This window comes from Kryptolebias marmoratus, linkage group LG13 (assembly GCF_001649575.2).
Source record: "Kryptolebias marmoratus isolate JLee-2015 linkage group LG13, ASM164957v2, whole genome shotgun sequence".
NCBI classification, from domain to species: Eukaryota; Metazoa; Chordata; class Actinopteri; order Cyprinodontiformes; family Rivulidae; genus Kryptolebias; species Kryptolebias marmoratus.
Genome location: NC_051442.1, coordinates 17,847,960 through 17,868,860, shown reverse-complemented (window position 1 = coordinate 17,868,860; position 20,901 = coordinate 17,847,960). Strand labels below are relative to the sequence as shown.

General features: G+C 38.2%; 1 protein-coding gene across 1 annotated transcript; it reads right to left on the bottom strand.

The window, feature by feature from the left end:
* Positions 1-10,492: 10,492 nt before the first annotated feature.
* Positions 10,493-20,901, bottom strand: LOC108233803. The gene is made up of 4 exons (XM_017412494.3): positions 20,470-20,901; positions 16,282-19,523; positions 14,604-14,678; positions 10,493-12,105 (listed from the first exon to the last, which is right to left on the bottom strand). Exons 2-4 carry the CDS (start codon positions 19,449-19,451, stop codon positions 11,886-11,888), a joined length of 3,465 nt encoding a protein of 1,154 aa, XP_017267983.1. The 5' UTR covers positions 19,452-19,523; positions 20,470-20,901; the 3' UTR covers positions 10,493-11,885.

The following is a 20,901-nucleotide window of genomic DNA, read 5'->3' as shown; positions in this document are numbered from 1 at the left end:
TCATCAAAATTAAACGAAATAAACATTTGAAATATATGAGTTTGTATGTAATGTATGAATATAATATACAAGTTTCACTTTTTAAATGGAATTACTGAAATCAATCTACTTTTTCATGATATTCTAATTTTATGACCAGCACCTGTATTTGGAGCTGCAGTCACACATGCGTAAATGTGCGCACTTAAATAATGTGTAAATCAATCCTAAAGGGAACCATAAATACTTTACATTTTATGGAAGGAGAAAAAAGCATGAGAATAGTAAACTTTGGTGTTTGTTTAAGAAGAAACAGAAGCATGTTGAGCTTCATAAAACATGTCATGTCGATGGGGACAACATAAACAAGTATTTTAACTAGGGAATGCTTTCAAAATGTCAAGTCAGATTAAAAGCAGACATGTGTACTGTTGCTAAAAGCTAAAACCGAACAATATTAAAGGCACAGTTTTTAAAAGTTAACTTTAATAAAGAAGATATTGCTGTTCCAGCTCAGTGGCCTAGTGGTAGTGTGTCTGCCCTGAAACTGGGAGGTTGTGGGTTCAATCCTCGACCGGGTCATACCAAAGACTGTAAAAATGGGACCCATTACCACCCTGCTTGACACTCAGCATTGAGGGTTGGAATTGGGGGATTAGATCACCAAATGATTCCTGAATGCGTCACTGCTGCTGCTCACCGCTCACTCAAGGGATGGGTCAAATGCAGAGAACAAATTTCACACAGTCAGGTGTGTGACAATCAGTGGATCTTTCTTCTATTCAGGTCAGAAAGATGTTCCTCCATTTTTTTTAATGGCAAAATAAATTAAATCTATCTGATTAAATTCAAAGAAAATAAAACAAAATAAATGAAATGGAATTAAAATCCTGATTGAGTGTAAAAAAACAAAAATAAAACAATTCTCTGGTAAATAAAAATAGGAAATTTAAACAGTTCCATGCTGCTACCTGCTGGACATTTGTAAGTACTGATGTAGGACCTAAAAACTCAACATAACTATTTTCTTAAGTAGTTATTGTAAGTATAAAATACTGTAATTTTATATATATATTGTGGTTCAATATATATTTTTTTTATACAATTCATTGAAGAACAACACAAATTCTGACTGAAAACACATTCGCCACATGAGTTCTTTGAATGCAGATTTTATTCACCTGTCTTTCCTTTGAGGTAAACATCTGGGCAGTAAATTGTTGATTTAAGATGAAAGATTCAGGGTATAGTTGAATGTCTATGGTTTTAATAAAAGAAAGGGCAGAAATGTGAAACGGTATGAGACTGAGTCTTGTTCTCGATGTAAAGTCATATTACATATTTTAAACACTTGATGCTTTTGGTCAGCTTATTTGGGTCGTATTTCCAGAAATCCTGACATTTTGTCTTCCATATCGAAGCCATAAAGATATAAATCCAATGTTTGAACACGTGCTTGTTTGACGGAGTCATACAGGAATGAATGAACTTATATGTGTTTTTAAAAAAAGCTTTCCAACGCTGCTGTCAGTCATCATCAATCACACCAGAGTGCTAATGAGATGTCTGTGAGCCTGGAGTGATGATTCAGACTAACAAGCTTTTTCTCACTGTCGTTAGGCTCGACATGGTTTACTCTGATGTGCTTCCAGACCCAAGCCTTCTTCTATCATCAAAGCTGCTTTACAAAATCATAAAAAAAAAACCCACAGAGCGTGGAAAAAGTCAAATTCATCTCCAGTCAAACTTTTCCTGATGTGCCACTAATTGAATACTAAAGATAATGTTTTTTTGCTGCTGCGTTTCAATTTACTTCTGAATCCCAGTGGATTTTAGCAATTTGGAGCAATTCTCTTTTATTTTATTTAAATGACCTGTTAAAGCATCTAAAGTTCCATTTGTATGAGGATACACATAGACACAAAAACAAAAACATACACTAATATAAACCTGTTTAAGTATCGCCATCGACAAATGCCAACATTCTGATCTTTAACAGCATATTGTATTTCCAGTAATTAAATATGCCCTTAATGCTAAGTACAGTTAAGATTCAAATAATTTTAATATCTTTAACAAATAAACTGTGGTCCTGAAGGAATGTATTGCACTCACTGGATATTTGAAATGGTACTAAGGGATCATTTGCAGTTTTATGGAACCAGATTTAAGGTATTAAATCCAGCAGCTGTAAAAACATTCATATCTTGTTTTATCCCATTGAGAACATGGATATATCCCCATTTCTCCTCTAAAGGTACTTGTACATCTTCATTTTTGCTCATTCATTTTGTGAATGCTAAGAGAGAGATACTTTAACTTGTTAATAAGGACATTCTGTCTGAGCACCACAGAATTTAAACAAACATTTTTATTTAAGCCAACGTTTCAACTGTGGAATACTAAAGAGAAATACAGCAGAGCAGCTACGATCTAATGGTTGGTGAGTACGCACGTTACAAAATTAAAAAAAAGTATCATTTGTCCTAGTCAGAACCCTCATACTGAAACTTTTATTCTGAATGCAATATTTATTGATTTATTAGTTATTATAGCACATCGCTGAAAGTCGAAAGTGGGTGATTATGTTTTGTGTGACTGTTACAAAAATACAGTTGTACCTCACGAACCACTTGACAAATTTAAAATAAAACTTGCAGAAAGTAATCACTGGATGTACGTCTGCAGCTGATTACCTTTTGGCGTCGATTCAATTCAAGATGGCTGCAATGGCCAGCTGACTTCATGAAACACACACAAAAAAGGGCCTAGTCGGTATCTATAGCTTTGTGTGCTAGTAGTTGAGACTGCTTCCCAAAATATATTCTGAGTTCTAATAAATCACGCAAGAAGATTACTTAAAATTTTGCCATTAAATATTTGGAGTTGCCTCTGTTTGCTTGTAAGCAAAATATGTCACCTGATCTCAGAAAACACAAAAATAGCTGCAACCCAGTCAACTTTACAGATATTGAGGTAAAATTTGATGTGGTAGTAGCTGAGAGTCCTTCACAACACATACTTTGAGTGTGACATCTTACAATATTGTGTGAGGTCATGCATAACATCATTTTCAAAGTTGGACCAAAACAGCTACGGGCGATATGCATGCCTTTAAGGAATGCTAGGCCCTTAATGTCTGCATTTGAGTTGTTTTCTTTGAGATCTTTGTCAGCCCAATGAATTGCCATCTTAGTGAAATGATGGTAAAATCACACATTTGTTCTGCGGGATTATTCAAGCCACTTGCCTGATCCTCTGTGTGGATACTCAGCTCTCCACATCCTCTGTTATTTGGCCATCATATTACATTACCATCTCGGGGGGAGTCTATCTTTCACTTCCCCGTGGATTACTGCTCCTCTAAAGCCACTCTGAAGGATACTCAACCCTGAGAGGAGGAGTGGAAATAAACCCTAATCTCTCCCCCTCCATCCACCCCTTTGCCCTGTTCTGCTCCTCAAGGAACACTGCCTCCGACTTCCCGTGTCACAATGAGTCATCAGCTCTTTCTGTGATTTAAACCGGCAGCAACGTTTCTATATTTAGAGAAGAGAAGGTCAGAGTCAGGGATGTTTGTGTTACAGAAAAAAAAAAAAAAAATAGATATTAGGCTGATAGTAAAAGACTGACATGGGAACCACTTTACAGGCATAAAGCCCACTTGTAAAAGTTAGCATATTTAAATAGATACATTGGACATTTCCCCCCCAACAGCTGTTTATATGGAGGTCAGAGTTAGAGCCTACCATTTGGAGCGTGCCTAACTTAAAACACTAATGTTTCCTGTCTCCGACATCATGGCCCTCTCCATATTTAAAATGCATATAACCCTTCCAGTATAATCAGATTCATGCTGTTTCTACTTTTGCCATGCATTATTAAATAACTTGTGATTTAGTTTAATATAAATTGATTCATTACTGCTGAAGGGCGAAAGATGGGGGATAATGGTTTTGCCTGTGTCCGTTCGTGTTTTGTCATTTTGACTGAATACTTTAGGAACTGGTGAGCATATTTTATTAATACTCTCAGAAAGTATTTATAGGATGTACATCTACAACTGAGTAGCTTTAAAGTCAATCAGTTCAAGATGGCTGCCACAACTGATTAACCCTAGGAAACAGAAAAAAAGGTTATAACTCAGTAAATTTTACACACACTAAGCTCAAATCTGATGCAGTAGTCGCTGAGAATCATTCCCAACATATACTTGGAATGATAACACATTGTTGTTATTTAAAACATTTAACCAAAACAGCTGTAAATTTGGCATCTGTCAATGTAACATTAAATAATTAGCACAAAAGATGGTGGGTGATACACGTTCCTTCATAAATGGTCACCCTTTAAGTCCAAGTCTGAACCATCTTCTTTTCCTGCCTTGTCTGAAAATAAAAACAAGTCAATTTCAGCCACTCATTTGGCTCAAAATATGGTTTTCATTTTGCTTGTGGGACTGAAGCTCATTACCACAGAAACACAAAGTATCTCATAATATCTTTATTAGATCACTTCAGCATTCATGTCAGTAACTGCAGGCCCACAGGCAGATGCGTATTCTTTTAAATTATTCCATTTTGTTGCAAAAGTAAGTTGTTTCTGGTTCACAGAGAGATGAACATATATGCTAGAGGGTTGAGAGTAACATCTCACAGATAACACAAATTATTACCTTAACAAGATGCGCACATTAGGTCAATAAAGGACACAAACATGAGACAGTTTGATTCTTTTCAGAAAAAAAAATAAAAAGAGTTTTGCACGTAAACTTTGTTGAAACGAACACTGACCAAGAAAAGCCAATTATATAAGAAGTACAAACGTTTATTTACAGACATAAACAATCAAAAACTATCTTTACACACAACAAAATTAATACATTTCAAGACAAATTACAAGCTCTTACTGTACTGACTGTTAACGAGAAGAAAACACACAGAAATATTTTTCTAAGTAACCCCACTTGGGCTGGAATGATTTATTTCTTTTTAATTACAGAAACTGTATATGTATAGATTCAGTTTTGAAAGGAAAAAGAGTCCTCCTGACAAAAAAAGTCAACAAGAAAACTCCAAGTTTACTCATATTATTTGCTGCGCCCTGTTGTCAGATGATTTGTTATCCAGGATTAAAAGCACGTATGAATCACTGGTATCACATGAACTGTGTGGTGATGCAGAAAATCAGTGACAAATAAATCTCAAATCCCCACCACTGGTGGCATTTGAGTTTGTGATAAGCTTTCAGTTTGCTTAGAGGAACTTGTTTACTTTTTTTTTCATCACCAAATTATATCTTAATCGCACTAATTTCTTTATCTCAATCACTTATTTCATCTCAGCCAGACCTTTAATGTTTGATCATTCTAACTTCTTGTTTTGTATAAAAAAGAAACTTTATTGAAGGCTTCCCCATACTCATTTCCTGACTGGTTCATTTATGTCTTAGGTACGCATAAGATCACATTAGATGGCGTCTCTGCAATTATGTTAAAAAATCAGAAGCTCATGGAGGGACTTTGCAGGGTGTTGGCAGGGTATCAGCTGCATATTAAGGATGCAATGGGTTCTTAATATGCATTGTAGGTTCTGATCCTCTGTAATGGGGTTATAGTGGTGAGGTCTTGGGTGGAGCCTGGGGCAGCATTGGTGATGGAGGTGTACGTATGACATAGTGCCCTATGCACACCGCCATTGTGCAGAGTTTGTAGCAGGTCGTAAAAATGTGGAGGCTGTGGAGGCCATAACCTGGCCCCAGACCCAGGCCATGACCATCATCATGAAAGGGTCATGGAAACAAGCTAGCATCATGCTAGCATGGCATGATCTTCTTGTGTGTAGCTGTATTCTGTTGCGGACTGTGATAATCATGTTGTGGCTGACTTATACAGTGGTGGGGGCCCATGAGCGTCTGGGCGACACAAAAATAATATGGAAAAAGGTAATGGGTAATAATGAATTATGAATAGCCACATTTGGGAGTCACACAGCTGATGCCTTGTCAGATGCAGCACTGGGTATCATGTGGGTTGTTTCCATGACGTTGTAACCATATCAGTCATAGCGGGGCCACGAAGCCAGCCGTCCTGCTTTAAAATCTCCAAGCCAAGTTTATGTGTACAGGGTAAACATCATGGCTACTCTGTCAACATGCTCCCCCACACTCCACCCAGGACCCTGATCTGCTAACACCACCACTGCATTCTTAATGCACACCTGAAGACTTCACCAAGACCCTGCAAAGACCCTCCATGTTCTGTCTAATTTCTTTCTTTTTTTTTTTTTTTACATAGTAGCAGGGTTATCATCCAGTGTGAAGGGGATCTTAAGCACAGGTGGGCTTCAGCTGAGTTGTAGTGACATCTCAGACTGAAAGTAGGATATCCCAAGGCTCTTTCACTAATTTAACTTGATTGACATTATTTTTATGTAAATTTAGTGTTTCATTTCTAGGATCAAATGTCTCTAAAACTTCATGTTTGCTTTGTTATTGTGGATTACAGACTGGTGAGAAAAAATAAGAACTTAACCCAGTTTGTTAGCACTATAGAAGGAAAATCTGAAAACTATAAGTTTCCATAGACATTTTAAGCAGCTCTTATTTATGATTTTAATCATGTTTTCAACTCCTGACAAAGCATAATAGCTTTTAGATTGATTTAGGTTCAACATTCTATATCAGTCTCTTCCTTAATTTATTCACCTGCCTTTCTCCACAGTCTAGACGTCAGTCTGTTTGTGTCTGGGAGCGAGCTGAAGCCAGTGGCTTGTCTCTGCAGGAAATGTTGACGGCCACCTCATCCTGATCGCACAGGAAATCAAAAATAATGAGCTGAAAGTGGCCGATAGAGATGCTGCTGACCGAGGCGTTCATTTTCATTTGTGCTGAAAGCAATAAGAAAGGTTCTTGCCTCACAGCGCATGGATTTATTTCGTTTATGATAGTCGTGTACCGAGACAGAAAGAACAAGCCGAGAAGCTGAAACACAGCAAACCCAGGCAGTAAAACCTAGACCTTCTGTTGTTTTTCCATGAGAGCATAAAAATAAACCAAGAACTGTTGAGTTTGTTTACATTTTTGCCTACAGTTAAAAAAAGAATGGAGGCAGAATTTTGTGCAGAGGGACCAAAATGTTTTCATGAAACAATAAATCCACACAGATATCTAAATATAATTTTGTAGCAACACTGGCTTCTTTAAACATACACCATTTGTTTAGGGTTTTCAGTTTTTCATTGAGTCCTTTAAAATATTATTATACAGCTAACTGTACTTTAACATCTTACCCTAACATTTTTACCATTTTCTAATTGTGATCTTTACTTGTTTTGTCATCCATGGCTTGTTGCACTTCATGAACCCCTTAGGGAATGCAGACATTCAGAGGAGTAAAGTGGAAAAACCTCTCCATCATCGTTTGTTTCTTAAGAGAAATACTTTGTGCAGCTGTGTTGATTAGTGCCGTTTGTGTTTCATAACTCCACCTGCACTGTGGTCTTAAGTCTCGTCTCATTGGTTTCCAACTATTTCCTGAGGTGCAATGAACACGCAATTTTTGATTAGATAAACCTATCCAGTATCTCACTGCAGCTAATTCACTTTAATGAAAGCAACATAATTATACTGTATTTCTGAAGAGATTAGATAACCCAGGATATTGTTTTACTTTGCCACTTACAAACCTGATGGTTGGAGCTGCTGCTGGAAAACAACACTGTTGTTAAGATTAAACGTTTTAATCTCTACAGGGATGATGTTTCATACACTGTAGAAATATTCTCTGGTATAGAAAGTAATATAAGTGTAATATGTTGGTCTGTTTATGCTTTGTTTTCTGGACTCATCTGGGACTCAGGACTTGCTGTTGATGGAATATTTATCATTTAGCACCTTGTTTTAAAGTTTGCAGGTTTCTTTATAAGAAAAAAAATCTGTCCTGGATAGAGCTGTAAATTCTCTGCTAAAAAATACATATATATTAAGGTTTTTTCCCCTTTCTATAGCTTGTAAATAGATAGGTTTTATGGATACTATATGGACTATAGACACAGGAAGTGGATTCAACCTCTGAGACTTTTGCTATTTTGCCATAAAGTCCAGATCTTTTCTGAGTCATGCAGATGTCAGATTATAATTTATTCTGTTTCATTAGCTAAACTCTTTTTAATTCTAAGTCCATCTGAACTTCAGACTATTTGGAGCAAGTGTATAGAGGCCATCAGTGGCACAATATTGCACTTTGAGGTATTTTTATGTTAGCGTCTCTTTTTTGACCTTAAAAAAACTGTTGATAATTCATATAAAGTCTATCATGTCCACATTGTCCAATGTGAGCAACAGTTAGGTTGGGAATTTAGACATGTTAGACAAATGTTGCTAGCTGGTAAGGTAAAAAAAGTAGTGTTGGGTGCAAATATTTGGAAATGTCCCATTTTATATGTAGTTCCCATAGCGCTGTCTGCATGAACACAGATACTGTATTTTGCTAAATAAACTTTTTCTGCTGTAGTTGCACCTCTCATCCAAACAGTGCTTTGGGAAAGAACAAATAGAACACCTAAGAGTTTTAAGAAATGCTTTGCAGAGTTTTAAAAACTCAGTATTTTGTATATCTATGTGTACAGATGTGAGTGAAAACGACGATATACTTGCATATTCCATACTGAGTTAGAGAATGGAGCTATATTTATTAATTTTTCCTCAATCTGGCCAGCTTTCACCATTAAACTATGCTCATTTAATGAAAATGTTTTACTGAAAAAAGTGGTAAACAGCGTCAAATTAAAAAAAAAAGCTGCATTTGTTTTGGGAAAAATTATTGCCACCCTCAGGATAATCTTCCTTTGGATTGACCTCATTCTTTACCTAAACCAGAACAACTCCATGTTGCAGATATTGTAAAGTGTTTTTCCAATGTTAGACTCTGCCATTATTTTCTGTGGAGCTTTTAGCTTTGTTAGATACAGATCAATATGTTTCAAACTCACTGTTAAAACGGCTGATTAGGACGGATGCTGTGTGACATTTGCCTCTGCTGCACACATCCAGTTAATAGGTTTATCAATTTTACCAGTGGCAAAGTACTGATATGCCACCATTTTTTTCTGCGGTTTCTCTGCATTAAGAAATGAGAGTACTGCATAAAAAACATAACATGTAAAGCTCCTGATTATAAATGAAAACACTCCTGCTGTGAAAAAAAAAAAAAAAATCAACACTCCACCCCCCCCCCAGCAGTTTCAGACGTTTTTGGAATAATAAAAGAACTTCTGATTCCTATCACAAAACTCTGATCTAATGTGTTCATTAATGTGTGCCTGCAGAACTTTGCTGATAACAGAGGATAGGCTAAAAAGTCAATATATTCATATTTTTGTTTTTCATTGCTAAGCCTTCTAGAAGTCAAGACAGCACTGTAGAAAAAGGTTTTTTGCAGGTGATCTCAGGTCCTTTTCAGTAGCAATCCCAGTAAGTGACAACCGATAGATGATGGATCCTAATAACAGTTGATTATTTCAGTCTGACTGAGGAAAGTTCCCTTTTTTAATTATTATTATTATTTAATAAATTTTGTCTTTCTGTCAATCATAGGATCACCTAACTGGAAATGCTCCATAAAGGAGCAAAGTGGGCAGAGCAGAATCGTCAATATTGTACCTGTCTGTGAATTTGACATTATTGACACCTAGTGGCCTAGCATGAGTATTTCAAGGGTTTCTTTTTGTTTTTAAATTTTTTTTGTTTTTTTTAATTTCTGCATTTTCCACTGGATGTATTTTAATTTTTGTGACTTTAAATTAAGGGTCAAGAAAAGACTAAAGGCATACTGCAGCTTTTATTGTTTAGCATAAAGATAGCGTTCTTTTACAGTCTATGCCACATGCTTCAGGTTTTAAGTGAAGTCTGAAATGCAATATTTATAACACACAAAAACAAACTTAGTGAACTTTGGTAAAAAATTTAATAACTGTTTGAGCCTAAAAACCTTTGCAGCTGTGATGAAGCGATATTTCTGTCTTGTAAGATTCACTTTCACTTGATAACACTTCTTATTAGATATTTTAATTAAAGCAAAAACATTAAGAGCTGAAAAGATAATAACAATCTTTGAATGGTTTCATGGTCAAATCAACTGTATTCTTTATTTTTGTGTTTTAATATGGTAGGAAAAGGTCTGTGAAACTCATTTAACGTTGCTGTCAGTGAGTCCGTGCCCACCTGATTGTCCATGAGTGTGTACATGTGCCTCATGGTTCTGTGCAGCTTTTCGTCATGTCATTGTTTCACTTGGAAATGCTTTATGAAGTTCAAATTGTGTGGGGATTTGGAGACCATCAGCACAATTGGCAAAGGCAAACCAAATATTTCTCTCATTTCTGCACTCACATTGCATCTGCGAAAAGGTCAAGATATGTTAAAAAGATATTGGGTAAAACTGAATTGCACAAATTACAAGGAATCAACAGTCAGTAAGTCAAAATTTGTATATTGAACATTTATTGTGAGGGGAGCAAGGTAATGAGACAGTTGTTGGTAAAAGGTCATGTAGCTGCTTTAATTCTAACAGAATCTCATACAAAATTAGATGTAGAAAACCAGACAAGGTTACTCATCTAGTGTAAATGCAAGTAAATATAAACTGTAAGCAGGCATGCTGATAACAAAATAGCACTTACTTCCAAAGTCAAAATAAGAATTAATATAGAACACAGTAGTTAAGACTCAAAACTACCAGAAACAAGTTTTATTACAACGATCTATTTACAAGCTTTGTTATCATGCAGAACACAGGGCTGGATATACAACAGGTCTGAGATCACCTACAACACTCTAGAATTAGTCAAGTTGTAAACCACACAAGTACATTTTGTACAGCTTGTAGAGGCCACTCAGCAGCCCCTTAAATGAACATATCTGAGATTTTTGAGCACTGAGTGGAAACCAGTTCCATTTTTAAGACAAAAAATGGAGGTGCAGAGCTGTAGTAACTACAGAAGGACAACGTCAATGAGCCATACCATGCAGATATGGGAAAAAGTTGTTGAAGCCATTCTTAAGAAGTGAGGAGAGGATCAATGAGCAGCAGTGTGGTTTCATGTCAAGAAAGATTACTACAGATTAGGTGGCTTATGTGTTGATGGAGAAGCGAAGAGAAGGCCAGAAGGAGTGTCTGTTGTGGATCTGGAGAAAGCATGCCTAATGAAGTCAACCATGTGACTGGGGTTTTTCACATGATTTTTGGCAAATTCAGCCTCAGAGGTTGACAAGAATTTAGTGAGACCCACTTTGGTGTATGTTATGGAAGCAATGGTTCTAATAAAAAGACAGGAAGCAGAGCCGGAGATGGCAAAACTGAAGAGTTTAGGATTTTCACTGCAGGTGACCAAAATTGACAGGGTCAGCTATGAGTTTATCAGAGGGACAGCTCAGGAAATGTGGTTTGGAGACAAAGTTAGAGAGGCACGACTGAGGTAGTTTGGACATGAACATTAGGGATGAGGGATAGTGGATATACTGGATAGAGAATGTTTAATATAGAGGTGCCAGGGAGGAGGAAAGAGGAAGACCATATGTAAACATGGAGATTATGAAGAGGACTTGTGTTACTGAGGACGATGATAGGGATTGGATGAGATGGATGCAGATGAACTACTGTAGCAACTCCTTAAAGGAGCAGCTGAAGGATGTAGAAAATAAAGCACAGGTTCAGTGGACCACTGTACCAAAATGATGGGCTATCGGGTATAAAAAGATTATCATTCCATCCCTGGTGTAGTAAAACTTTTCTTAAAAAGAGCCTAATGTAGAACATTTTATAGACAAGAATTGTTGAGAAAGCACTCCCATTCACCACATGTAACACAGGCTTTAAGGTTGCAGCAACACAGGAGTTTGTAGGACATCTACAACTGCTGAATTTTCCTCGGAAGCCACTTAAGCAGGGTCTTGCACAACTTTTTGCTTTTCAGTTTTGTCTTTGTTAGGTTCTTAATGATGACATTTCTGAGCAGGCTGATGTTTAGGGGCTGGGTTAGATGTGCAGGGAAAGCCTTGCTGCCACCTCCTGATTGATTCAGAACCTCCAAGAAGTTCCTCTCCTGCCGTCTGAAGTCATATTCAACACTGAATGCACAGACATAAAGCCGAATTATTAAACACATTTAAAACTTTAATGTATAGCACAACAAAAAGTCTATAAATGTATCCAAATAAACGCTTGAAATGGTCATATTTGCATTTTCTAACAATTTTTTAAAAACAGGTTTATACCACAAATCACTATTGCAATGCTATATTTCACATTGCTTTGTGTGGTACTCCTCATTTTGGAAGTTTGGAGTGTGTCAAAGTAACTGAGAAATCATTTCCCAGCACAGCATCCCTTTTCTTTTTGTTTCTTTTGAAATCAGACACATCTAATTTGAATATGAGTCTTTTCATCATTCAAGACCAAATGCCAACACACAACATTCAGCTCATATTTCTGACATACAAAAGCAGTTTTTGAAAAGAACTGTCTTAAATATTTCAAGATAAAGACAGCTTTAGGTTTTCTTCATACAGTATGAGTCTTTTTTTGTATTTCCTCCAAAAAGATGACTAGAATAGGTTCTGATTTCCCAGCTTCACTTAGCCTCCTTTCCGTTTCCAATATTTCTGGGCCAGTCATTGTGGTTTTAAGATTTTTTTTTTTCTTTCCTGTTGCCTTCACCTGATGCAACATTTCAGCAAACGAGTATCACATTGTCAGTGAATTATTAATAAAGGCAAAAAATATATCTAATGATTTAAATGTTTTTGCCAAATTGACATAACAGAGAGGAATTACACAGAACAAAGCCAAGCTAAAACAAAGTGGACATATTTAGTTATATTTTATATTATTTAAGGAATAACATGATCGATTGTTTTAGCTAAAATTGTTACTATAAACCCTTGTATAATGGAAAAAAATAAAAAAAAAATCTGAAAATCCATCCATTCATTAATTATCTGCCACTTCCTCCAGAGTCGGGTTGCAGGGAGGCCCAGGCATCTTTTTCCACAATCACCTCTTCCAGCTCTTCTGGGTGAATTCCAATGCGTTCCTAAGCCAGCCGAGCAACAAAGTCTATCGGATAGTCACCACCCTACGACAGCGTCTAGTGGGCATCCTTACCAGATGCCTGAACCACTTCAACTGACTCCTCTCGACGTGGAGGAGCAGCAGCTCTACTCAGAGTCCCTCCCAGATAACCAAACATCTCACCTTATCTCTAAGGGGGAGCCCAGCTACCCTGCAGAGAAAACTCATTCTGACCAACTGTAACTGCGATCTCGTTATTTTGATCATTACCCAAAGTTCATGACCATAGATGAGGGTAGGAACGTAGACAGACTAGTAAACAGAGAGCACATCTGAAAACAATATTACTTAGGATGTTGTATTGATGACAGAATAAAAATAAGAAAGTTTTACTATTTTTGTTAACTTGATTGATTTCCGTGTTGTTAAAAACCTGCACAATGTTACAAAGATCTAAAGTTGAATAATCTACCCATTTTTATGATCAGACAACAGTTTTAAGAGGAAGCTCTTTCAGCACCCCCTGGAAGATCCCAAGGCTTTGTTACATGTCAGAAGGGATAGATATAATTCATACAGTGAGTTATGTTGCTCTGCTCAGGGGTCTCCTGCCAGTAGGATGTGTCTACAAACCTCCAGAGGAAAGGCATCCTAATCAGCTGCATGAACTACCTCAGCTGACTCCTTTTAATGTGCGGCTCCACTCAAAGCACCCCACAGCTCCTCAACGTATCTTTATGGAGGAATCCAATTTCAGACGCTATAATGAGGTGTCTCATTTTATATGTCATAATCCATATCTTATGACCAAAGTTGAGGACTGGGATGTATACAGAGCAGAAAATCGAGAGCTTCACCTTTCAACTCAGGTCTTTCTGTACCACGACAGACCAGACCAACACTTTCATTAATGTAGACAAAACTCTGCTCCAGTAGTCCATTTCCTGCTGCATCCCTGCCATCAATCACGAACAAGATACTGACTGAACTCCCCACTTAAGGCAAAAACTTACCCCCATGTTATAAATCAATAGTATAGGCATCTTGGGCATGTCTTTTTTTTATTTTAGGAGGTTAATTTAAATCGCCAGGAGAAAAATTCCACCATAAAATAGAGTAAGTGCTTAAATTTGACATTCACTTAAAATAAAATGCGATGTGCACGAAGAAGAAAATGCCATCTACTTTATTTAAGCAGCATAGCGCTTCTCCTTTGGTAGGATGCTCAAACAGCATGCCATTCATTTTCAGTGAAGACACAAAGACAAGTTAGAAGAGTGAAAATGGTCAGTGAACTAACCCATAGATAGAAATTTGTGGAAAATTGTGTGAATTATATCCATATTTAAAACAAATACTCTAAAATGAGACCTATGTCAAATATTGTACAAGTAATAAAATCAGTCTTTTACTATTTTTTATTTTCTTTACTTTGGCTTAAGCAAATCAAGGGTTTCCATATTCAATAATATAAGGAACCCATCATAATTTAAATTTCCATCACATTAAAAGAGTTTGTGCTTTCAATTCTCCCAAGTGTTGACCAGTGTCTCACCTGTACACAATACAAGCCGTCTTCTGACAGGTTGAGCAGTTTTTCAGGTCGAGTCCAGTTTTACAGCATCGCCGACTGGAAAAAACAACAGAAGACATTAAAGCATTTTCTGAGTAACTTCCAAAATCTCTCTGTTTTCAAATCTAATCATCATCCTCTCCTACAGAATTTATTTTGACCATTGTTGGCAGCGATCAGCTGTCTCTAGCATCCATTATGTTAGACCGCCGTTGCTCATTAAGAAGTTTGTTTTTCTCAAAGATGACCTCAGAATCAGTCACAGCTTATTAGCACACAGCAGCCGGTGAGAGTGATTGACAGAGGAACAGTGCCAGAAGGCCAGTTTAATTCCTGTTATTTTTCCCAGCAGAGCTTTGTGGCTAAAAAAAAATCTCTCAGAGACGTGGCCTCTTGAATTGCCCAAATAGGTTTCTGTCACACTCAGGCACACATTCACTGACCTGTTTGCAAATTTTAAACAATGATGAAAACCTCACAGTATCATACTAAAGCACTGAATTATTTTACATTAGTTGTGTGAAAACATACTTGTATGACAGTGTGGGACAGAAGAATCAATTCCTACCATAATTTAGATTTAAAAGTTAAAACATGTACAGATTTTTTTTATTGTACAAGAAAAAAACATGTTTTTGGGTAGAAAACGTCAAGTCATCTCTGGTAGTTCGGGGGACCCTGATGGCACAGCACTGCATCAGTGACATCCTGCATCTGCATGTTTACCCTTCGTGAGATAGAATTCTGGTGCAATCCTTCAACATGACAACACCCATCCACACACAGCAAGTGTGAAAATAAACTGCCTGATTCAAGCTGGGATCTTGTCATGGTCAGCCAGGTCCTCCAATATTTCCATAATTAAACAGTTTAGGAGATGGCAAAACTGAAGAGTTTAGGATTTTCACTGCAGGTGACCAAAATTGACAGGGTCAGCTATGAGTTTATCAGAGGGACAGCTCAGGAAATGTGGTTTGGAGACAAAGTTAGAGAGGCACGACTGAGGTAGTTTGGACATGAACATGAGGGATGAGATCAACATGGGCATCAACTCAGACCCTATATCAGTCTGCTGGATCTTGAGGCCAGTTACAACAGCTGTGAGCTGACTTGCTGCAGGATACAATAGCTGTATGACTGACTGTTCTGTGCCAAATCACTGCTTGTATCCAGGCCTGAGGGGGTGCCACACCCAACTGACATGAGACCAGCAGTGTGCCCTTATTGCCAGCAATGTTACCCATTTGATTTGATATTGTAATCATTGCAATGCTGTCACATGATCTTTCATCACTTGCAGTTTCATGTTATTTCCATCACTATGACAGGGTGCTCAACTTTTTTTTGTCAGTAAGTGTACTTTCCATTTATTTTCATAGCCCCTAACTGGTTTCAGTAAGTACAAGTGATGCAACAGATCAACAGTGCAACCTTGTTCTTATTTACCAGAACACATTTTAGCAGCACCTCGTCTACTGAACTTTATGTAATATGCTAACCTTTTGTCATTCAATCTGACCAGGCAGGTTTAATCTTAACAATCTGATATACATTAAATAAAGTATTGAATTTACCATTAATAATGGAATGATGGGATTTTTACAAAACACCTATAAAACACTACATAGCTATACCTCTTCACTGAAATACATAAACTTACTGGCTGCTGGGAGTGCTGATTGTCTCCAGGTCATGAATAATGTTCAGCAGAGTGGTGATCCTGTCTTTGTTAGCTGCCAGGTTGGCCTCCACAGCCTTGAGCCTCTGCTCCAGGGCAGCTGATTTGCAGCACTGCGGGGAAGGAGGCAGCAACAGGGCTGCATCAGCTGGGTGGGAGTGAGCCAGGCTGGTGTCATCTGTAGATGACTGAGGGACACCGGGGCAGAACTTTGAATATGCTCTGCTATTTGCCTCCACCTCGCTGGGCTGGATGTGGACTCTGGATGCCAAGGGCATTGTAGATGATAGTAATATAGACTCACATTCAGGGCCCGCGTCTGCACAGAGCTCTCCTTCACCGCTGATGGATGCTGGCACTGTGACAGAATGCTCTAGAGTTCTGTGTGCTTGTTTTTGTAATGTAATAAGAAAATTGGAGTTTTGGCAAGCTGGGGAGCTGGTGTTACGTCTCACCTGTGTGTTTCCATGCGAGACAGTTGGTTCACAGTTAGTTTGTGTTGTGACTGAGGGCTGTGAAACACTAGGGTCTGTCTGTCTATCTGCATTGGATTTAAGCTTACCATTTGCATGGTTGGCTGTTGCACCCAAGGGAAACTGATGTGCATTTGAATCTGTGTCGGTTTTTACTGGTGGGCTTGTTGCACAAGGCCCCACACAGCTTGTTTCTGTGCATCCTTGATAATATGCAAGGCTTTGTTGTTCTGGATTCAGACAAGCCTGCAAACTAGACTCTCTTGACTTAATTAAGGAAATGTAATTCAGAGTGTTAGTGACCTGTGAACAATTTGAATTTTCATGGTCTTTGGACTCATTTATAATCAATTTATTGATTAGATCATGTTTGAATTTGTTTTTATCTGAACACACATTGGGATTAATGGTTGATTTAGTATCCCTGCCCTTGTTATGATTTCCTGACACATTTTGAGGCTTGGATGGTGTGAGCAGAGTTGTTCTGGAGTTGCTCTCCTGATTGGAAATGACATCCCAAACACTGCGTTCATTACTCCCTTGATGTCTGCTGTCTGTTACTTCTGTGTGATGAGCTTTGCTTGTGTCAGGGGCTTCATTATAGTTAAGTACTTTTGTTGTGTCTGTTAACTGAAGCGAGCTCATGCTTGATCCACAAACATTATTTTGTCTTTTTGTGACTGGAGACAGTAGAGAGCCAGGATTCTTTTTCAAATGAAATTTGATGCTCCCGCACGCTATATTTTTGCCTGGTGCACCAGAACATGTAGTTCTTGAGGTATAGGTTGCAGGCAAAATAGATTTAAAGTCTGGAATTTGTGATGCATTTGATGTTTTGTGTAAAGAAGATGCAAAAATTTGAAGTGTGGGTTTAGGGATTGAGCAGTTAGTTGGAGCTGAGCAAATTTGCGCAGCCACAGATGGAAGTTTAGTGCTTGTTTGTGTAATCTGATCTGAATTAGCTTTATGATTCAAAGTGCTCTGTGTGACAGAGGTGCTTAGAAGTGAATGTGATGCAGTTGTGTTCGGTGGATTAGTTAAAGTAGGGAGCTGGACTGAGCTCACTTCCTGGTCTATAAAAGCCATTTTACCTGCTGCTGGGCTGACAGTGCTTGAGGGGGGCTTTTTTTCTTGGAGTTCAGAGAGGTTGGGTTGAGGACTTGTAAGACATGCAGGGTGGTTTGATTTTAGAGCATTTGTAGACAGTGATAATGTGAGACATTTAGGGGCCACTTGTGTGATATTTGTAGTGTTTGTTACATTACGAATTTGTGTTTTGTGTATTGAGCGCAAAGTTTCCTGTTTAGCATTGTAATCACTGTCAGAGGGCATCATTTTTGTATTAAAAGTTGTGTGTGTTTTGTATGTGTTGGCACAGAATGTTTGTCTGGACTTCATGGCTATGGTATACATATAAGATGGTGGTGGACTCCGTGCATTCTCAGTCGTAGCATGCATAGAAACACAGATATTTTGAGGAACATTATTATGAGCCAATTTCAGGTGTGTGGTCTTGAGGAGCTTGGGGTAAGTGTGTGGATGCGGATTGTTTGGTTTTGTAGCTGTGGTAGCTTGCGGAGTCAAAGTGAAACTTGCAAGAAGGGGGATCTTATTGTCCTGTAGAGGTTTAGCTAAATGCTCAATTGTGGCTTTTGTAACAGTGGATGATTTAGCATGTAGTATGGTTGCAGGCTGATCGGATGTCCCATCACTGGGTACATGTGGATTTGCCAGATTTCCTCTGGAGTGCACCGGACATGCGGGGTGGGGTGTTTTTCTATATCTTAGCTCTTCATTTAAATATAATACTTTTGGATTAACTGTAATCATTTTGTCACTGTTACTCTGAGAGATTTGCTGGTTTTGCTGTAGTTTTGTATGAATGTATGGAACTTGAAAATGAGTGGTAGTAAAAAGTGAGGTAAGGGCTGGCTTTAATGTTTTTTCTGTAATGCATGCACCAGGAGTAAGGCTGTTCTCACCCAGTATGGTAGCTTTGCATGTTTCTGACCGTTTTCCACCACAGCTGTTGCATATTTCCCGTGGCATAGCTAAACTATGGCTCGCAGTTAATGGTATCATCTTTGCTAACTGATCTGCATTATGATGATCTCTTCCATGTGAGGCTGCTCCCTTTACTGGCTCAGCCTCGTCATTAACTACACTAATTCCACCAATCGCCTCTGAATCAACCACACTGCCGTTCATGTAACGAGTAGCAAGTTTCAGTTTAGTTCTGCTACTCGTAAGTGTCCCTGCAATGAACGGATCTGTGTTAATTCTCCTAGCATAACAATAAGTCTCATCATCCTTTGAGGCATCACCTCTGGGTGCTTTGAAAGTCACTTCCTTTCTGATCTTGGTTTCCCCAGTTTTCTGTCCTAAAATAGCCCTTTTCTCGTTGTTATTCTTTGTTAGCTGTAAGGTATCCTCTGTTTCCTTGGTAATACAGCTGTTGGATGTTTGGATAACATTGTTGGAGAGGGTATCAGGTTGCTGGGCAGGTGGTCTTCTAATCCCTGGGGATGTTTGAACGCCAACGCTGCACAGTCCCCACGTCTGCAGCAGGGCTCTGCCACCTTTTTCTCCTTCTATTGTCTTCCAGCTGCGCACGCCAACCAAGGCGGGAACTCCTAAAACTGGAACAGGAGTCATTGGGTCAGCCGCTCGCCTCCCCATCTCCCCTGTCTGACTGACTCAGAAGTTTGATGAGTCAAGAAAGCGGCAGGGTTTCTGCACCATTACGTCCGTCTAAAACCAAGAGAGAAACAAGTTTAGAGTGACAGGCATTTGAGATGGTTCTGTGAAGAAAATCCATGAGTAAGCAGGATTAGCTGAAACAATGCACAGAGTTAGAACTGAGACAAGAAACCATTTCAGTGCTGCAGAAATGACTGATGGCTGAAGATGTCAGATGTCAACTGCTGAACTGAGATAAAACTAAAAGAATCATACTTTCAATTTAAAACATCCCTGACAAAGAGACTTGGTAAGAAACAGAAATAGGAATTTGCATTTGACAAAAGGAAGCTGTTGTTGTAACAATGGCTCTATATCATATTAGCTCTACAAACAAGGTGCAGTTAATGTCTATGTTCAATGTCCAACATAGAGAATACTTCTATACTTCTTCTACATGTGCATCCTCATGGAAAATGACCATAATGCTTACTGGCTGACAATAAATGCATCACTATATTTTATGTGTAAAAGAAACACTCTTTCACTTATTTGGTCTTTTTTTTCATTTATGCATCAATTCATCAAACAAAAATACATTAATATTATTATTATACATTAAGGTACTCATTTGAAAAATATATTTCTCTTCATTTGCATTAATTGACTTGAGATTTACAGTATTTTTTTTTAGTTCAGTTATTTTTTTGTAAATACAGTGTAATATCCTAACTCACTTTTCTTCTCTTTTTCCTCCTTAATTGTCCGCACCAGAAGGAACTAATATTTTGGTTGTTAGTGTTACTTAAGCTCAGTAAAGTGACCTATGTCTCTTAACACTCTCTAACAATAAGTGACAACTGTCATGCCTTGTTAATGCATCATTAAATCCCCCTTTTGCAGTGTTTAATAAAGCATGTCCTTGAAAAGCTATACTCTTTCAATAATAAGGAACAAAGACACACTAACAGGAAAACAAACGCTGGCAGCATTTCAATTTTATTCTGTTCAAGCTTACCTGAGTGTTTTTTTTAATCCAGCTGGAAGATGTCTTCTTTTCTTTACTTCAGGGTTTCACAGCTCCTTGAGGTTTGGAGTGACTTTGTCTTAATGTTTTTTTGATTGCAGATTTCAAACTCAGAGGAGTCTGCAGACATGTCATCCCTGCAAAGCAACACTTCTCAATAAACCCTCCTCACCATCACTCACAGGAAGAAACCATCTACCTTTTATTGATCCAGCAGACAGCTAAGCTGTGTCCTCACTGTATCCACTTCTCCTGTTTGGGTTCTGCTGCTCCATGCTCACTCCATTATCTGAGCACAACAGCAGCCTGATATGGTGGGCTGCGACCACACTCTGTCCTCCTCTGTCCTGCCTCTTGTCTCCTCCTCTTCTCTCACTTCAGCCTCCCTTGTCTCTCACCCCTCCTTTCTGCCACTGTCCTCCT

Coding starts and splice junctions, on each gene's coding strand:
- LOC108233803 (XM_017412494.3), bottom strand. CDS start 19,451: ATGGGGAGGCGAGCGGCTGACCCAATGACTCCTGTTCCAGTTTTAGGA. Junction 14,679..16,281: donor ATCAGCACTCCCAGCAGCCA/GTAAGTTTATGT, acceptor TGTTTTTTCCAG/TCGGCGATGCTGTAAAACTG. Junction 12,106..14,603: donor ACGGCTTGTATTGTGTACAG/GTGAGACACTGG, acceptor CTGTGCATTCAG/TGTTGAATATGACTTCAGAC.